This window comes from Mustela putorius, unplaced genomic scaffold (assembly GCF_011764305.1).
Source record: "Mustela putorius furo isolate JIRA1106 unplaced genomic scaffold, ASM1176430v1.1 tig00000788_pilon_pilon_pilon, whole genome shotgun sequence".
Lineage (NCBI taxonomy): Eukaryota > Metazoa > Chordata > Mammalia > Carnivora > Mustelidae > Mustela > Mustela putorius.
In genome coordinates this window covers 9949499-9966475 of record NW_025421481.1, presented here as the reverse complement: position 1 = coordinate 9966475, position 16977 = coordinate 9949499, and the positions used below count along the sequence as shown (strand labels likewise).

General features: G+C 39.5%; 1 protein-coding gene across 4 annotated transcripts in view; it reads right to left on the bottom strand.

The window, feature by feature from the left end:
- Window positions 1-16977, bottom strand: part of FGD6 (FYVE, RhoGEF and PH domain containing 6) — a 122696-nt gene that overhangs the window by 64386 nt on the left and 41333 nt on the right. For 3 of the 4 annotated variants that reach the window (XM_045084826.1, XM_045084827.1, XM_013054194.2), the window contains exon 3: window positions 15249-15399. In XM_045084826.1, the coding sequence (XP_044940761.1) occupies window positions 15249-15399 (151 nt within the window). The remainder of the gene's footprint in view (window positions 1-15248; window positions 15400-16977) is intronic. The other variant, XM_004748526.3, reaches the window with a different exon arrangement.

The following is a 16977-nucleotide window of genomic DNA, read 5'->3' as shown; positions in this document are numbered from 1 at the left end:
CTCTAGTTTAGGACCTTACTTACCTACTGTATACAGCACAATGTGTGGTCCACTGCAACTGATATGCATGAATGTGTATAAGAGTGGCTGTCACTTTCTCAAAATCTAAGAATGGAGTACACTGCTTTTGACTATGTACTGAGTAACATGAAAATGTAATTTCAAACTAATAGGTCAATGTGGAAAAAAAAAAAAGGTAGGGGATTGGCTTAGATGATTAAGGCCTCCTGTGATTCTAAAATTCTAGGAATCTATGTATTCGGTTGTCTAGTTTACCTTTTAAGCCAGGACAACTACAGAGCTAAAGAGGGCTAGTAATTACTAGAAAATTATCCAATGAATTACAATAATTTTCAAAGTAGAAAGTCAAAGATAACTAAGAAACAGAACAAAATGAAAGTTCTGTATTATCTTCAACTTGGAAGAACAAATGACTTATTCTGACCCAAGTCAAACAATGACGGCAAAATACACCACAATGTAAAAACCTCAAGAGGCCATATTTGGCATCTTGACTTCTCAGTTAATGACAGTCCTCCCTTAAATTACATCACATTTCAGAGCAGACTGCCTGTTAAATAACTGCATCTCCCAGAAGTACTCTGCTGTGGAAGCTGAAACATTAGCCACAAATGAAATTACCTCATGAAGATCATAAAATGAGTCAAACAAATTCCAAAACAGAACCTTTGATCTGAAACCCAGTTTCATGTTCTGATCTCTTGATCATAGCCCAGCTCTGTAAATTCTTAATCGTGTTCTCGTCTATTCCTATTTGTTCACTACAAGTAAAATTCAGTGAAATTTATCCATTACTATTTTTTTTAATAAACATATATTTTTATCCCCAGGGGTACAGGTCTGTGAATCGCCAGGTTTACACACTTCACAGCACTCACCAAAACACATACCCTCCCCAATGTCCATAATCCCACCCCCCTCTCCCAACCCCCCTCCCTCCAGTAACCCTCAGTTTGTTTTGTGAAATTAAGAGTCACTGATGGTTTGTCTCCCTCCCAATCCCGTCTTGTTTCATTTATTCTTCTCCTACCCCCTTAGCCCCCCATGCTGCATCTTCACTTCCTCATATCAGGGAGATCATATGATAGTTGTCTTTCTCCCATTGACTTATAAACACGATACCCTCTAGTTCCATCCATGTCGTTGCAAATTATCCATTACTTTTTAACAGAATTATTAAAAGGTCTCTGCTATGCTACTCAAGGGCTTTATTGAAAAAGCAAAAAGCTGAACAACCAGATCTGCCTGAGAAACACCTTTATCATTAAATTATCCCCCCAATGAGGTAACACCATAATTAGCCTCTCTAGAACAAAGTTCTTGGGTTTTCACCCCTCTCTTCATAAGGGTACATATCACATCAGCTATTTAACAAAGAAAATTTGGAAAAGAGCTAGGGAAGTCAATATGCAGGAAAGGTGAACAGTGTGAATATTCTAACCATAATGAAGGAGAACGAAAGATATCAATGTTAACCATTTGTTAAGCACTAAAAGTAAAGAACCCGAAACATCAAACTAAAAAGGTGGAACATGAAAAAAATAGAGATTACCGTGGCTATTCACTACCATCTCAAACATGTTCCATCAATATCATTCAGCTTCTTTGGCTTATCCCAGGTTATGAGCAGAGATATATTTTGGTTCAAAAACCCACTTCAGTGGGCTTCAAGGCAAGTTACTTAACTTGTATAAAAAAAACTCCTTTTCCTCAGTAAAAAAAGAATAGTACATATGTTATATATATATATATATATATATATATATCCTAGCATGTTTTTAAAGATTAAGTGTAATACCTGTTCCCATAGTACAAAGACAAGAATAGGCACACAGGTGTGGTACAAAATTAATATTCTTCCCTTTCCAGGTAGTTTGTTTACTTTTGCGCAAGTATCTCTTTGAATATCTGTTTGCTCTCTCTTCACAAAGTTAAAACAAGGGCCCAGTGGTATATACCCCCCTTTTTTTTTTCTCCTCTACTAAGTCTGGCAGTTTCATAAGGAAATGTTACCGGCACTGAAACATGATGAGCTACGTGCTCATTGTATGTCCAGGGACTATGGCACCTGTTTTTGGCGTGATTCATGGCCTGCAAAAGATATTCTCAAGTCCTAACCCCCAGGGACCTCAGAATGTGACTTTTGTTGGAAATGGGATTGTTGCAGATAAAATTAGTAAATTAAGATGAAGTCATATGGGACTAAGATGAGCCCCTAGCCTGACTGGTGTTCTTTTAAGAAGAGAAGAAATGCAGACATGTATGAAGGAAGGACACTCTGACGACAGAGGCAGAGACCCCAGCTCTTGTCAGGTATACGCCCAGGAACTATGAGAACTGTGGGCAAGCCACCAGGAAGAAGAAAGATTCTCTCCTATGGGCCTCGGAGGGAACATGGGCTTATCAACACCTTGAATTCAGACATCTGGCCTCCAGAATGGTGAAACAATAAACTTCTGTTGTTTTAAGCCACCCAGTTAGTGGTATTTTATAACAGCAGCTCTAGGAAACCAATACAACCTATCATAAACACAATCTAAGGGGCACCTGGGTGGCTCAGTGGGTTAAAGCCTCTGTTTTCAGCTCAGGTCATGATCCCAGGGTCCTGGGATTGAGCCCCACATCGAGCCTGCTTTCCTTCCTCTCTCTCTCTGCCTGCCTCTCTGCCTACTTGTGATCTCTGTCTGTCAAATAAATAAAATAAATAAATAAATAAACAAACAAACACAATCTAAGAAGTATATTACAAGTGCCTAATATGCATAAACTTTCTTTCTTTTTTTTTTTTTTTAAGATTTTATTTATTTATTTGACAGAGATCACAAGTAGGCAGAGAAGCAGGCAGAGAGAGAGAGGAGGAAACAGGCTCCACGCTGAGCAGAGAGCCCGATGCGGGGCTCGATCCCAGGACCCTGGGATCATGACCCGAGCTGAAGGCAGAGGCTTTAACCCACTGAGCCACCCAGGCACCCCTGCATAAACTTTCGTGACTTCAGAATTGTTTTTACAACTAATAGTTGGGATGTTACAACTATGTATCCTGTAGGATCTGTGGAGTTATGCAGGGGATTACTGTCTCATTGTGTCAATTAAGAAATGGAGGATTGGGGCGCCTGGGTGGCTCAGTGGGTTAAGCCGCTGCCTTCAGCTCAGGTCATGATCTCAGGGTCCTGGGATCAGGTCCTGCATCGGGCTCTCTGCTTGGCAGGGAGCCTGCTTCCCTCTCTCTCTCCTTGTGATCTCTGTGTGTCAAATAAACAAATAAAATCTTAAAAAAAAAAAGAAATGGAGGATCAAAGAAGTTATAAAAGAAGCTCTCACTCTCACCCTAAGACCCAGAAATTGCACTACTGAGTATTTACGCCACAGATACAAATGCAATGATCCAAAGGGGCACCTGCACCCCAATATTTATACCAGCAATGTTCACAACAGCCAAGCTATGGAAAGAGTCTAGATGTCCATCGACAAATGAATGGATGAAGATGAGGTGTATATATGTGATGGAATATTACTCAGGCATCAAAAAGAATGAAATCTTGACATCTATAATGATGTGGATGGAACTCAAGGGCACTATGGTGAGCAAAGTAAGTCAATGAGACAAAGACAGCTATCATATCATCTCACTTACATGTGGAATTAAAGAAACGAAACAGAGGATCATAGGGGAAGAGAGTAAAAAATCAAACAAGATGAAATCAGAGAGAGAGAGACAAACCATAAGAGACTCAATCATAAGAAACACGCTGAGGGTTCCTGGAAGGGAGGGAAGAGAGGGAATAGGATAACTGGGTGATAGACATTAGGGAGGGCACATGATGTAATAAGCACTAGATATTATATAAGACTGATGAATCACTGACCCCAACCTCAGAAACCAATAATATATTTTATGTTAATTAATTGAATTTAAATTAAAGACAAATTTTTTAAAAATGTCTCAACTAGGGACACCCAGTTGGCTCAGTCAGAAGAGAATGAGACTCTTGGTCTTGGTGTGATGAGTTTAAGTCCCACGTTGGATGTGGAGATTACTTAAAAATAAAATCTTTAGGCATGCCTGGGTGGCTCGGTCAGTAAAACATCTGCCTTTGGCTCAGGTCCTGATACCAGAGTCCCAGGACTGAGCCCTGCATTAGGCTTGGAGCTCAGTGAAGAGCCTGTTTCTCCCTCTGCCCCTCACCCCTCTTGTGCTCTCTCTCTCTCTCTCTCTCAAATAAATAAATCTTAAAATAAAATAAAGTCTTTAAAAAAGTTTTGAAAAAATAAAAGAAGCTCTCTTCCTAAAGCTTCTACTTCAAAGACCTTTGGGTTGATGAATATATAGCTATACCATAGGCATTACTCTGTACAATCTTTCACTTGGCTTTACTGTTTTCCCTATAGTAAGATTCTTTATTTTGATAGTTTTATTAAAATATTCATATTCCATAAAATCTTTTTTCACCTTTCTACAGTCCATGGTTTTCAATATATTCAAGGTTATATAATCATCACCACAATCTAACTTCAGAACATTCTCATTACCCCCAAAAGAAACTCCATGCCTATAAGCAGGCACTCCCTCTCCTCCCTTCTGTCCACCTTCTGCAACCATTTATCTTCTGTCTCTATGGATGTCCTCATGCTGAGCATTTCATGTAAATGGAGTCATACAACATGCGGTCTTTTGTGACTGACTTCCTTCACTTACCCAATTTCACAGGTCCATCCATGTTGCAGCATGCATCAGCACATTTAAAAACTGCTCTGTATGGATGTGAGGACGATCTGGCTGAGACATCTGTCACCCCATTGATCGCCAGGGTTGATTCGGCTGATCTGGCTGGCTAGGCGGGTGTCCCCTTCCTCCCTCACCGCTCCATGTGCGTCCCTCCCGAAGCTGCGCGCTTGGTCGAAGAGAACGACCTTCCCCGATAGAGGAGAGGACCGTTCTTCGGTCAAGGGTATACGAGTAGCTGCGCTCCCCTGCTAGAACCTCCAAACAAGCTCTCAAGGTCCATTTGTAGGAGAACGTAGTGTAGTCAAGCTTCCAAGACTCCAGACACATCCAAATGAGGCGCTGCGCGTGGCAGTCTGCCTTTCTTTTGAGAATAAAGACTTGAAATAATTAAAAAAATAAAAACTGCTCTGTAATAATTGTGCGTATAGACTACATTTGTTTATACATTCATCAGTTGATGGCTCCATTTATAAGTTGATGGGCATTTGAGTTCCTTCCATTTTTTAGCTATGATGAATAATGCTGCTGTGAACATTTTGCCCTAAGATTTTCTCTGGACATATGCTTTTTTCACGTGGGTATATAACAAGGAGTAGAATTGCTGGGCTATATGGTAACTCCAAATTTAACATTTGGAGGAACTGCCAGACTATGTTCCAAAGAGGCTGTATGTACCATTTTACATTCTTGCCAGCAATGTACAGGGGTTTCAATTTCTCCATATTCCTGGCCATCTGTTTATCTCCTTTGAAAAAATGACTAATTTGGGGCACCTGGGTGGCTCAGTAGGTTAAAGCCTCTGCATTCGGCTTGGTCCTGGGATCAAGCCCCGCATCGGGCTCTCTGGTCCGTGGAGAGCCTGCTTCCTCCTTTCTCTCTGCCTGCCTCTCAGCCTACTTGTGATCTCTGTCTGTCAAATAAGTAAATTAAATCTTTGAAAAAAAAAATGACTAATTTTAGCCCATATTTTTTCTTTTTAAATTTAAATTCAATTAATTAACACATAACGTATTATTGGTTTCAGGGGTACAGGTCTGTGATGCATCACTCTTTTATATAATACCTTATCATCACTCTTCTATAATTCAGTGTTCATTATGGCACATACCCTTCCCAATGTCCATCTCCCAGCTGTCCCATCCCTCTGCCCATCCTCCAGCACCCCTCAGATTTTTCCTATGTCCAAGAGTCTCTATGATTTATCTCCCTCTCTGGTTTCATCTTGCTTTATTTTTTTTCCTCTTTTTCTCTATGACCCTCTGTTTTGTTTCTTAAATTCCATGTATCAGTGAAATCATGAAAATTGTCTTTCTCTGACTGACTTATTTCACTTAGCATAATACCCTTTAGCTCCATCCACGTCACTGCCATTTCATTTTGAGGGGTGCATAATGTTCCATTGCACATATATACCATATCTTCATCATCCACTCATCTGTCAATGGACATCCGGACTCTTTCCATAGTTTGGCTATTGTGAATGTTGCTGCTATAAATATTGGGGTACAGCTGCCCCTTTCTATCATTCCATTTTAAAAAAAGATTTTATTTATTTATTTGACAAAGATCACAAGTAGGCAGAGAGGCAGGCAGAGAGAAGTTGGGGGGAGCAGGCTCCCTGCCGAGCAGAGAGCCTGATGCAGGGCTCAATCCCAGGACCCTGAGATCATGACCTGAACCAAAGGCAGAGGCCCAACCCACTGAGCCATCCAGGCACCCCTCGATCACTCCATTTGTATATTTGGGGTAAATAAACAGTAGTGCAATTACTGGGTCATAGGGTACTTCTATTTTTAACTTTTTGAGGAACCTCCACACTATTTTCCAGAGTGGCTGTACCAGCTTGCATTTTCACCAACAGTGCAAGAGAGTTCCCCTTTCTCTACATTCTCGCCAACATCTGTTGTTTCCTGACTTGTTAATTTTAGCCATTCTGACTGGTGTGAGGTGGTATCACATTGTTTGATTTATATTTCTCTAATGCCAAGTGATGTAGAACAGTTTTTCATGTGTCTGTTGGCCATTTGGATGTCTTCTTTGGAAATCTGTTCATTCTGCCGCCGATTTCCTAATGGGATTATTTGTTCTTTGGGTGTTGAGTTTGAAAGTTCTTTATAGATTTTGGATACTAGCCCTTTATCTGATTAAGTCATTTGCAATTATCTTCTCCCATTCTGTCAGCTGTATTTTGGTTTTGTTGAAGGTCTCCTTTGCTATGCAAAGGCTTTCTTTCCCAGTAGTTCATTTTTGCTTTTGTTTCTGTTGCCTTTGGAGGTGTGCTTAGCAAGAAGCTGCTGCAGCCAAGGTTGAAGGGGTTGCTGCCTGTGTTCTCCTCTAGGATTTTGATGGAATTGTCTCACATTTAGGTCTTCCATCCACTTTGAGTTTATTTTTGTGTATGGTGCAAGAAAAGGGTCCAATTTTATTCTTCGGCATGTGACTGTCTAATTCTCCCAACAGCATTTGTTGAAGAGACTGTCCTTTTTCCACTAGACATTCTTTCCTATTCTGTTGAAGATCAGTTGATCATACAGTTGAGGGTCCATTTCTGATTTCTCTGTTTTGTTCCATTCTTCTATTGTCTCTGTTTTTGTGCCATTACCATACTATCTTGATGATGACAGCTTTGTGAAAGAGCTTGAAGTCCGGAATTGTGATGCCACCAGCTTTGGTTTTCTTTTTCAACATCCTTTGGCTATAGGGGTCTTTTCCAGTTCCATACAAATTTTAGGATTATTTATTCCAGCTCTGTGAAAAATGTTGATGGTATTTGGATAGTGATTGCACTGAATGTGTAGATTGCTCTAGGTAGCATAAACATCTTAACAATATTTGCTCTTGTAATCCATGAGTATGGAAAGTTTTCCCATTTCTTTGTGTCTTCCTCAATTTCTTTCATGAGTGTTCTATAGTTTTCTGAGTACAGATCCTTTGCCTCTTTGGTTAGGTTTATTCCTAGGTATCTTATGGTTTTTGGATGCAACTATAAATGGGATCAACTCCTTACTTTCCCTTTCTTCCGTCTAATTGTTGGAGTATAGAAATGCAACTGATTTCTGTGCATTGATTTTATACCCTGACACTTTACTGAATTCCTGTATGAGTTCTAGCAATTTGGGGGTGGAATCTTTTCGGTTTTCCACACAGAGTATCATGTTCTGTGAAGAGTGAGAGTTTGGCTTATTCTTTGCTGATTCAGATGCCTTTAATTTCTTTTTGTTGTCTGATTGCTGAGGCTAAGACAACTAGTACTATGTTGAAAATATTGGACGTCCCTGCCATGTCACTGACCAGAGGGGAAAAGCTCTGTTTTTCCCCATGAAGAATGCTATTATTGTGGGCTTTTTATATATGGCTTTTATGATATGATATGAGATATGATCCCTCTATCCCTTCACTGTGAAGACTCTGAATCAAGAAAGGATGCTGTGCGTTGTCAAACGCTTTTCCTGCATCTATTGAGAAGATCATATGGTTCTTGTCCTTTCTTTTATTAATGTAATTTATCACATTGATTGATTTGCAAATATTGAACCACCTTTGTAGCCTAGGAATAAATCCCACTTGGTTGTGGTGAATAATCCTTTTAATGTACTACTGGATCCTATTGGTTAGTATGTTGGTGAGAATTTTTACATCCATGTTCACCAGGAATATTGTTCTGTAAGTCCCCTTTTTGGTGGGGTCTTTGTCTGGTTTTGGGATTAAGATAATGCTCGCCTCATAAAAATGAGTTTGAAGTTTACCTTCTATCTCTATTTTTTATTTTTATTTTTTAAAGATTTTATTTATTTATTTGACAGGGAGAGACACAGAGAGAGAGGGAACACAAGCAGGGGAGTGGGAGAGGGAAAAGCAGGCTTCCCCCTCAGCAGGGAGCCCAATGTGGGCCTTGATCCCAGGACCCTGAGCGGAAGGCAGACGCTTAGAGACTGAGCCAACCAGGTGCCCTATCTCTATTTTAAAAACAGCTTAAGAATAGGTATTAGTCCTTCTTTAAATGTTTGGTAGAACTCCCACGGGGAGCCATCCAGCCCTGGGCTCTAGTTGGGAGATTTTTTTATTATGGCTTCAATTCCATTGCTGGTTATGGGTCTATTCAGGTTTTCTATTTCTTCCTGCTTCAGTTTTGGTAGTTTATACATCTCTAGGAATGCATCCAATTCTTCCAGATTGGCATATAGTTGTTCATAATATGTTCTTAAAATTGTTCATTTTTCTTCAGTGTTGGTTGGGATCTCTCCTCTTTCATTCATGATTTCATTTGGGTTCTTTCTCTTTTCTTTTTGATAAGTCTAGCCATGAGTTTATCAATCCTATTAGTTCTTTCAGAGAACCAGCTCCCAGTTTCGTTGATCTTTTCTACTGTTGTTCTGGTTTCTATTTCGTTGATATCTCCTTTAATCTTTATTATTTCTCTTTTCCTGTGTGGTTTAGGCTTTATTAGCTATTCTTTCTCCAACTCCTTTAGGTGTAAGGTTAGCTTGTGTATTTGAGACATTTCTTGTTTATTGAGAAAGGCTTGGATTGCTATATACATCCTTCTGAGGACTGCCTTTGCTGCATCGCAAAGATTTTGAACTGTTTTCATTTTCATGAAAATGGTTCCATGAATTTTTTAAAAGATTTTATTTATTTATTTGAGAGAGAGAGCCTGTGCACAAGTGGAGGGGAGGGGCAGAGGGAGAAGCAGATTTCCTGTTGAGCAGGGAGACTGACGCGGGGCTCAATCCCAGGACCCTGAGATCATGACCTGAATCAAAGGCAGATATGCAACCAACTGAGTCACCCAAGGGCCCCAAAGTTTCCTGAATTTTTAAAATTCTTCTTTAACTTTCTGGTTGACCAATTCATTCTCTAGTACAATGCTATTTAGCTTCCATGTATTTGAGCTCTTTCCAATTTTCCTCTTGTGATTAAATTCCAGTTTCAAAGCATTGTGGTCTGAAAGTATGCAGGTAATGATCCCAATCTTTAGGTACTAGTTGAGACCTGATTTGTGACCCAGAATGTGATCTGTTCTGGAGAATATTTCATGTTGACTCGAGAAGAGTGTATTCTGTTGCTTTAGGATGGAATGTTCTATATATATCTGTGAAGTCCATCTGGTCCAGTGTGTCATTTAAAGCCCTTATTTCCTTGTTGATCATCTGCTTAGATAATCTGTCCATTGCAGTGAGGGGGTTATTAAAGTCCACTACTATTATTGTATTACTGTAAACATGTTTCTTTAATTTTGTTATTAATAGTTAATTTAATTGGCCGCTCTCATGTTAGGGGCATATTTAAAATTGTTAGATCTTCTTGTTGGACAGATCCTTTAATTATGATACAGAGTTCTTCCTCATCTCTTATTACAGTCTTTGGTTTAAAATCTAATTTGTCTGGGGCACCTGGGTGGCTCAGTGGGATAAAGCCTCTGCCTTCGGCTCAGGTTGTGATCCCAGGGTCCTGGGATTGAGCCCTGCATTGGGCTCTCTGCTCATTGTCTGCTTCCCCCTGTGCTTCTCAGAGCCTGCTTGCCCCCACCCCCGCCCACTGCCCCGCCTGCCTCTTTGCCTACTTGTGATTTCTGTCAAATAAATAAAATCTAATTTGTCTGGTATAAGGATTGCCACTCCAGCTTTCTTTTGATGTCCATTAGCATGATGAATGGTTTCCCACCTCCTCACTTTCCATCTGGCAGTGTCTTTGGGTCTAAAATGAGTCTCCTGGGACCACCTGGGTGGCTCAGTGGGTTAAAGCCTCTGCCTTCGGCTCAGGTCATGGTCCCAGGGTCCTGGGATCGAGTCCCACATCGGGCTCTCTGCTGAGCAGGGAGCCTGCTTCCTCCTCTCTTTCTCTGCCTGCCTCTCTGCCTACTTGTGATCTCTGTCAAATAAATAAATAAAACCTTTAAAAGAAATAAAATAAAATAAAATAAAATGAGTTTCCTGCAGACAGCATATTGATGGCAGAATTTTAACCAATCTGTTAAAATTGGTTAGCCCATTTACATTCAGGGCAGTTAGCCCATTTACATTCAGGGTAACTATTCAAAGATATGAATTTAGTATCATTCTTTTGCCTCTCAAGAGTATCTAAATGATACTCTAAAGTATCATTCTTTTGTCTCTAAAGTTTAGAGGCTTTTGCCTCTAAAGCCTATAAAGCTGTCACTGTATATTGTCTCTGTTCCTTTATGGTCTATGTTACTTTTTGGCTCTCTCTTTGCTTACAGGACCCCTTTGAATATTTCTTGTAGGGATGGTTTGATTATCACAAAGTCTTTTAGTTTCTGTTTGTCCTGGAAGCTTTTTAATCACTCCTTCTATTTTGAATGACATCCTAGCTGGATAAAGTATCCTTCGCTGTATAGTTTTCTCATTTAGCACCCTTAGCCCATTTTTAAAAATTGGGTTATTTATTATGATTGACTTGTAAGAATTCCTTATATATTCAGGATATAAGTCCTTCATTACAAATGTTTGCCAATATTTTCTCCTCCTCTGTGGGTTATCCTTTTATTTTCTTGACGGTACTATATGCAACACAAAAGTTTTTAATTTTGATGTCCAATTTGGCTATTTTCCCCTCCCTTATACTTTTCTTGTTGCATCAATGCAGCCTCTGACTACCCAGAGTCATAAAGAGTTATTCTTTTGTTTTGTTCTAAGGGCTTTATAGTTTCAGCTCCTACATTTAAGTCTATCATCCATTTGAGTTAATTTTTGTGTAAGAGCAAAGTAAGACATCTACTTTATTCTTTGGCACATGGATGTTCAATAGCTCCAGCACAATTATTAACCCCCTGATTTCTTTAACTACATATTTTGACTTTTTGTATTACATACATTTTTTTGTTGTTACTTGTAATCTATTGTGAAATGAGATTGGTATAAATAAAGTAATCAACTTAAAATAATTATTTGATCAAGGTCAAATGCCTAGTAAGTGTCAGAGACAGGACTGAAGCACAGGTCTTAGGATGTCAAATCTCATATTTTTGTGAGAAAACAATATTATCTTTCATGTAAACATGTTTCTGATTTATTCATCAAAGATAAGAAAAGGTAAGTTTCAAATTATATTTTGATAAACAAGGAATGATTAGAGATACTTAAGATTTTGCTTGCTTCTTTTTAAATATGCCAATAATAAGAGCTAAAATCTGTTGAGCAATTTGTGTCAGAACTGTTTTAAGCAGTATATGACCTTAATCATCACAACAATCTTAGAAAATAAAAAAAAGTGTCAAAAAAAAAAAAAGGAAAAAGAAAAACAAGTGTCTACCCTACTCCCTCGTCTTTTTACAGGTGGGGAAGCTAAGGCACAAAGATGTTAAATAAATTGCTCAAGATCACAGAGTTGATAAATGATAAGCACCCAGGCAATCCAGCCTCAAAGACTGTGTTGTTGTTGTTCTTCCTCTTCTTTTTTTAAAAAGGATTTATTTATTTAAGAAAGAGAGAGAGGAAAACAGTGAGCAAGCACAAGTGGGGTGGAGGCGCAGAGGGAGAGGGATAGGCAGATTCCCCACTGAGCAGGGAGCTCAATATGGGCTCAATCCCAAGACCCTGAAATCATGACACGGACCGAAGACAGATGAACCACCCAGGCACCTGAAGACCACGCTGTTCTTAACCACTTTGAAAGCAAATTACTTAGAAGAAAAGCATTCACCAGGCTACGCTTAAATGGATCAGTAACCATCTAGAAAGGGAGCGTTAGCTCTTTTAATTATTGCCACAGCTGTCTCAGGTGACCAGAGAGTAAGTTTGTCAGGAGGGCCAACAGCTCTAAAAGAGGGAAATTATTAATACATTAGAATCACATATAAAAATATTAAATGTCAATGGTTAACTGAAGAAATCATCTCATTTTAAAAACAGAAAAATAGGAGTGTCTGGGTGGCTCAGTCAGTTAAGCATCTGCCTTGGGCTCAAGTCATGATCCTAGGGTCCTGGGGTTGAGCTCACTGTCAGGCTCCCTGCTCGGTAGGGATCCTGCTTCCCCCCCTCCTTCTGTCCCTCCCCCTGCTTTCTCTCTCTCTCAAAAAAGTAAGTAAAATCTTTAAAACAAAACAAATAAATAAACAAAAACCAGAAAACAGAGGCGCCTGGGTGGCTCTATCGGTTAAGCGTTTTCCTTTGGCTCAAGTCATGATCCTGGAGTCCTGGGATCAAGCCCCAAATCAGGCTCCCTGCTCAGTGGGGAGTCTGCTTCTCCCTGTGCTCCTCCACCCTGCTCATGTCTGCTCTCTCACTCACTCTTTCTCAAACAAATATTTTAAAATAAAATAAAAACAGAAAAATATTAAGAGACATACTGCAGCGGGTGGCACAACTAAAGATAAAAACCAATAACATAAAAACCAGAAGGGAGGGGGCGCCTGGGTGGCTCAGTGGGTTAAGCCTCTGCCTTCGGCTCAGGTCATGATCTCAGGGTCCTGGGATGGAGCCCCACATCAGGCTCTCTGCTCAGCAGGTGGCCTGCTTCCTCCTCCCCCTCTGCCTGCCTCTCTGCCTACTTGTGATCTGTCAAATAAATAAATAAATAAAATCTTAAAAAAATCTTAAAAAACAAAACAAAACAAAAGAAAAAACAAAAGGAAAGGAAAGGCCAGTATAAACACAGAGGAAGGAACTCTGGAAGTCTCCAATGACCACAAAACGAATGAGTCAACCAGGCAGTGTTGTGACAGGATGTGTTGAGAAGATGCATAACACAAAAGGGTAGAGAGAAATCGTTCCTTTATACAGTATGTCAGTGAGACTCCTAATAGAAAGTGGACATCTCTTTTGGTGCCATACTTCAAGAAGGGCAGAAATCAGAAAGGGTTTTAACAAGAGAAATGAACAGACCCAAACAACAGGAAGCAGTACTTGTTAGAAAAAGAACTTATAGCTAAGACAGTGAAGATTGATTTAATTATGGCCCTTGGAGAGGAAGACCACTGGCAGCCTCTTCCCCAAATCCTACAGGCTTTGGCTCTTTCTAGGCAAATATTCCTCAGTCAAATATCACTTTCTTTGAGGCTTTATACTAAGTAGACTTCTTAGTTTCTAGCACATTGCTCTTTTTATTCCCTTCATAGCACATAATAATCTGAAGTTCTCACTATTCTAGTGAATATATGGCCCCTCTTGTCCCATTCGGATGTAAGCTGTTCGAGAGCAAAATCCTTGAACACTGCTTTATGCCTAGTACATACTTTTTATGCCTGGTAAATATCTGGGAAATAGTATTTTACAAATATTTGTACCATCTATATATGTGATCTTCAGCGACAAGGAAAATAAGTTTTCAAATCAGAGATAGCACATAGCAGTAAAACATCAGAGGAATTACTTAATAGTCAAAGTAAAGACCCACACACTGCTGAAGTATATGCTGGGCCTTTAAGAACAGTCACTCATCCGGGTTAGGTACTTTACACACTCAGAGACCTTAAGGCTAAATAATTTCTAGTGGTTACTTCCAACTCTATGATTCAATACTTTACAGCATAAAGTCTTACAAGAAATAAACAAATAATCACTGAGTTCTTACCATGTACTAAACAGTGTTCTAAGGCTTTACACAAACCAAATCATTTAGTCCTCATACTTCTTCAATAAATCCTTTTCTTTATAAAACGGGGGCTCTTTAGCTTAAAGATATTAAATAATTTGCCTGCAGTTACTCAACCAACTTGTATGTGGTGGAGCTGGTATTTAAAACTAGACAATTACACAACTTGTGCCATTCATTTAAAGTTGAAATAAACTTTAAAAAGCTAAAATATATTAAACAGAAAACAACTGCTTGGTAAGTTATGGCATAGAAGTTAGGTCAAACATGGATTTTCTCCTCTCTGGTTTCATAGGCTTGCTACGAGGATACTTTCAAATTCTGTCTTGCTGTAATGTTTCAACACATCGTGGGGTTATTCATAATATACTATTTTTACCTTTGTAATGATGCCTTTATTCAAAAAATATATATTCATAGTGAACCATTCTTGTCAAACTAAAGAAACAATACAATGAACCTCCATGTCCTGACATATCTTAAATAATTATCAACATGTGGCCAATCTTGTTTCATGTATACTGAAAATACAAGTACCAAATTACTTCAAAGGAAATCCTGATGTTTTTAATCGCAGCCTTTTTCTATCTCTAAAAAGATTTCATTAAGTCTGAAATGCATCTAATTCCCTTCTTTCAAGTAGAATTGCTAGCAATAGAAAAAACAATCCTTAGAGGGGATTTCCATTATCAAAAGGAAAACCAAAGACAGTGCCAAAAATAAATTTCTCAAAAAAATTACTAAAGTTTAAGTGATGTGCATTTAGAAATGTGATAATATCTTAGGTACTACATTATAGCAGAAACTAATTTTAAATTAGATAATATTTTATAAGTTTGAAGAAAAAAATAACTAGGGATTTTGTGCCTATCATGCTGATAAATATTATTTCTAAATATTATGAGACCAACAAACACAGAAGTAGAAACAATTAAATAGTAACATATACCTGTTTGTCTCCCAGATCAGGGTCCCCTTTACTAGAGTCAGAGCTGACATCGTCTTCGTCAGAACTATTGATGTCTTCTTCCTCATCCGAAGGAAGTTCACCAAGACCAAGATCAAGATCGTTGTGTCCCTCCTGGGATGCTCCAGAACTGCTTCAGTAGAGAATATCGCATTAGTCACATTTAATAACAAGGAATACTCTCCAAAACCCACATAAGATCAACCGTCTTATTCCTATGATGTAAGCTCGGTATACCTAAGGGATGTTAACACCAGGATGGAAATAGCCAGACCAACCAAACTTCCCCTTCTCTTTTGCTATCTCAGCTGTCAAAAACCCAATTTCATTTTCATAGCTGCCCTAATCCTATGCTTCTCTATCTTCTTCCTTGAAAAGATCATATCTCTTGTCCTACGAACCAAGAAGCCTCGGAAGGATGTAACCTAGGTTACCACAAACCGGCACTCACTAGCTACGCGGGAACATTCGAAGAGGTGGTGTTTCCCTGGGTCTGTTTTACTTTTTTTTTTTTTAAAGCAACTAACAAATCTGCCAGAATTGGGAGGTAATGAACGATGCATGGGCTACTGTGAATATGTGCCCAGCCTCCTTGATTACCCCCAGTTCCTTTTATGTAACCACATCATAAGACAAGGGAAGGGATGAGGATGTTAAAAATTCTTGGGCTCTGATCCAGACCTGCTGAATCAGAAACTCTAGGGGTGCAGGGCCCCTAGGGGATACATGTTGGAAGTCTGAAAATCACTGTACCAGGCCATTTACCACCTCCACCTCTCCAGCCTGACGTCATCAACATTTTCCACTTTGTACTGAGACAAATCTCTTCAATCTAAGAGCCATTGTTGCAATCCAGTCTGGGGGGGGGGGGGATTTCCATAGCAGAGTTCCCCAGGAAGACGGCAGAAATAATTCTAACTTTGGTTGTAAAGACTCAGGAACGAATTATCTGTAGCAACTGTTTTCCTGTCTGCAGTTTACAAGAATACATGCAGAACAGAAGAGTCAGTAAAAGAATCAGAGAAAATTGTCAGGAGAAAACACTTGAGAATAAAGAGACAGTTGCACTTCACCCTGGCAGGTCTCTTTACGGGTCAAGGCCAGGTCACTCAACTGCCATGGCTTCTACATGTTATGAAAATTCCTAACAGGAATCTTAAAAGCTAAAGATGAATTCTCTGCCAGTTCCTGATTACACATTGTAGGATACAGACAGCCTCGGATGCCATTCCTGGAACTCAACTGTTAGAGAAACCAGTTGGATGAAGGCAGAATGCCAAAAGGAACACCTCCCTCTGCCAAAGACAGGGGTTCCTACTATTCAGGAGCTGGAGGGCCTTAGGGAATCATATCACAGCCTCAAGTAGGTGGGTGCGCGCCCGATCATAGCTCCATGACATGGAGGATACTCACACCCTAGGGTGGAGTTGGGGGTGGAGAGCGGAAGCTTCCCAGTCAGATCACGGGCAAAACTCACTGCCTCTGGGTGCAGGGACAGGAGCCCAACTCAGCTGGGTAATTAGTTGATTTAAATTAGCTGGAGTAAATAAAGTTAACAGGATAGAGAGACTGCAGGAGAAATCCATTTAAGTGAAGCAAAACCTACCTCAACTTGTTTTTATCATTAATTCTTTAACTCTTTACATCCTCTAAAACCCTGTTACTCAAAACATGTTCAATCTATGAGCAGCTTCAGCATCACCGGAAGCTT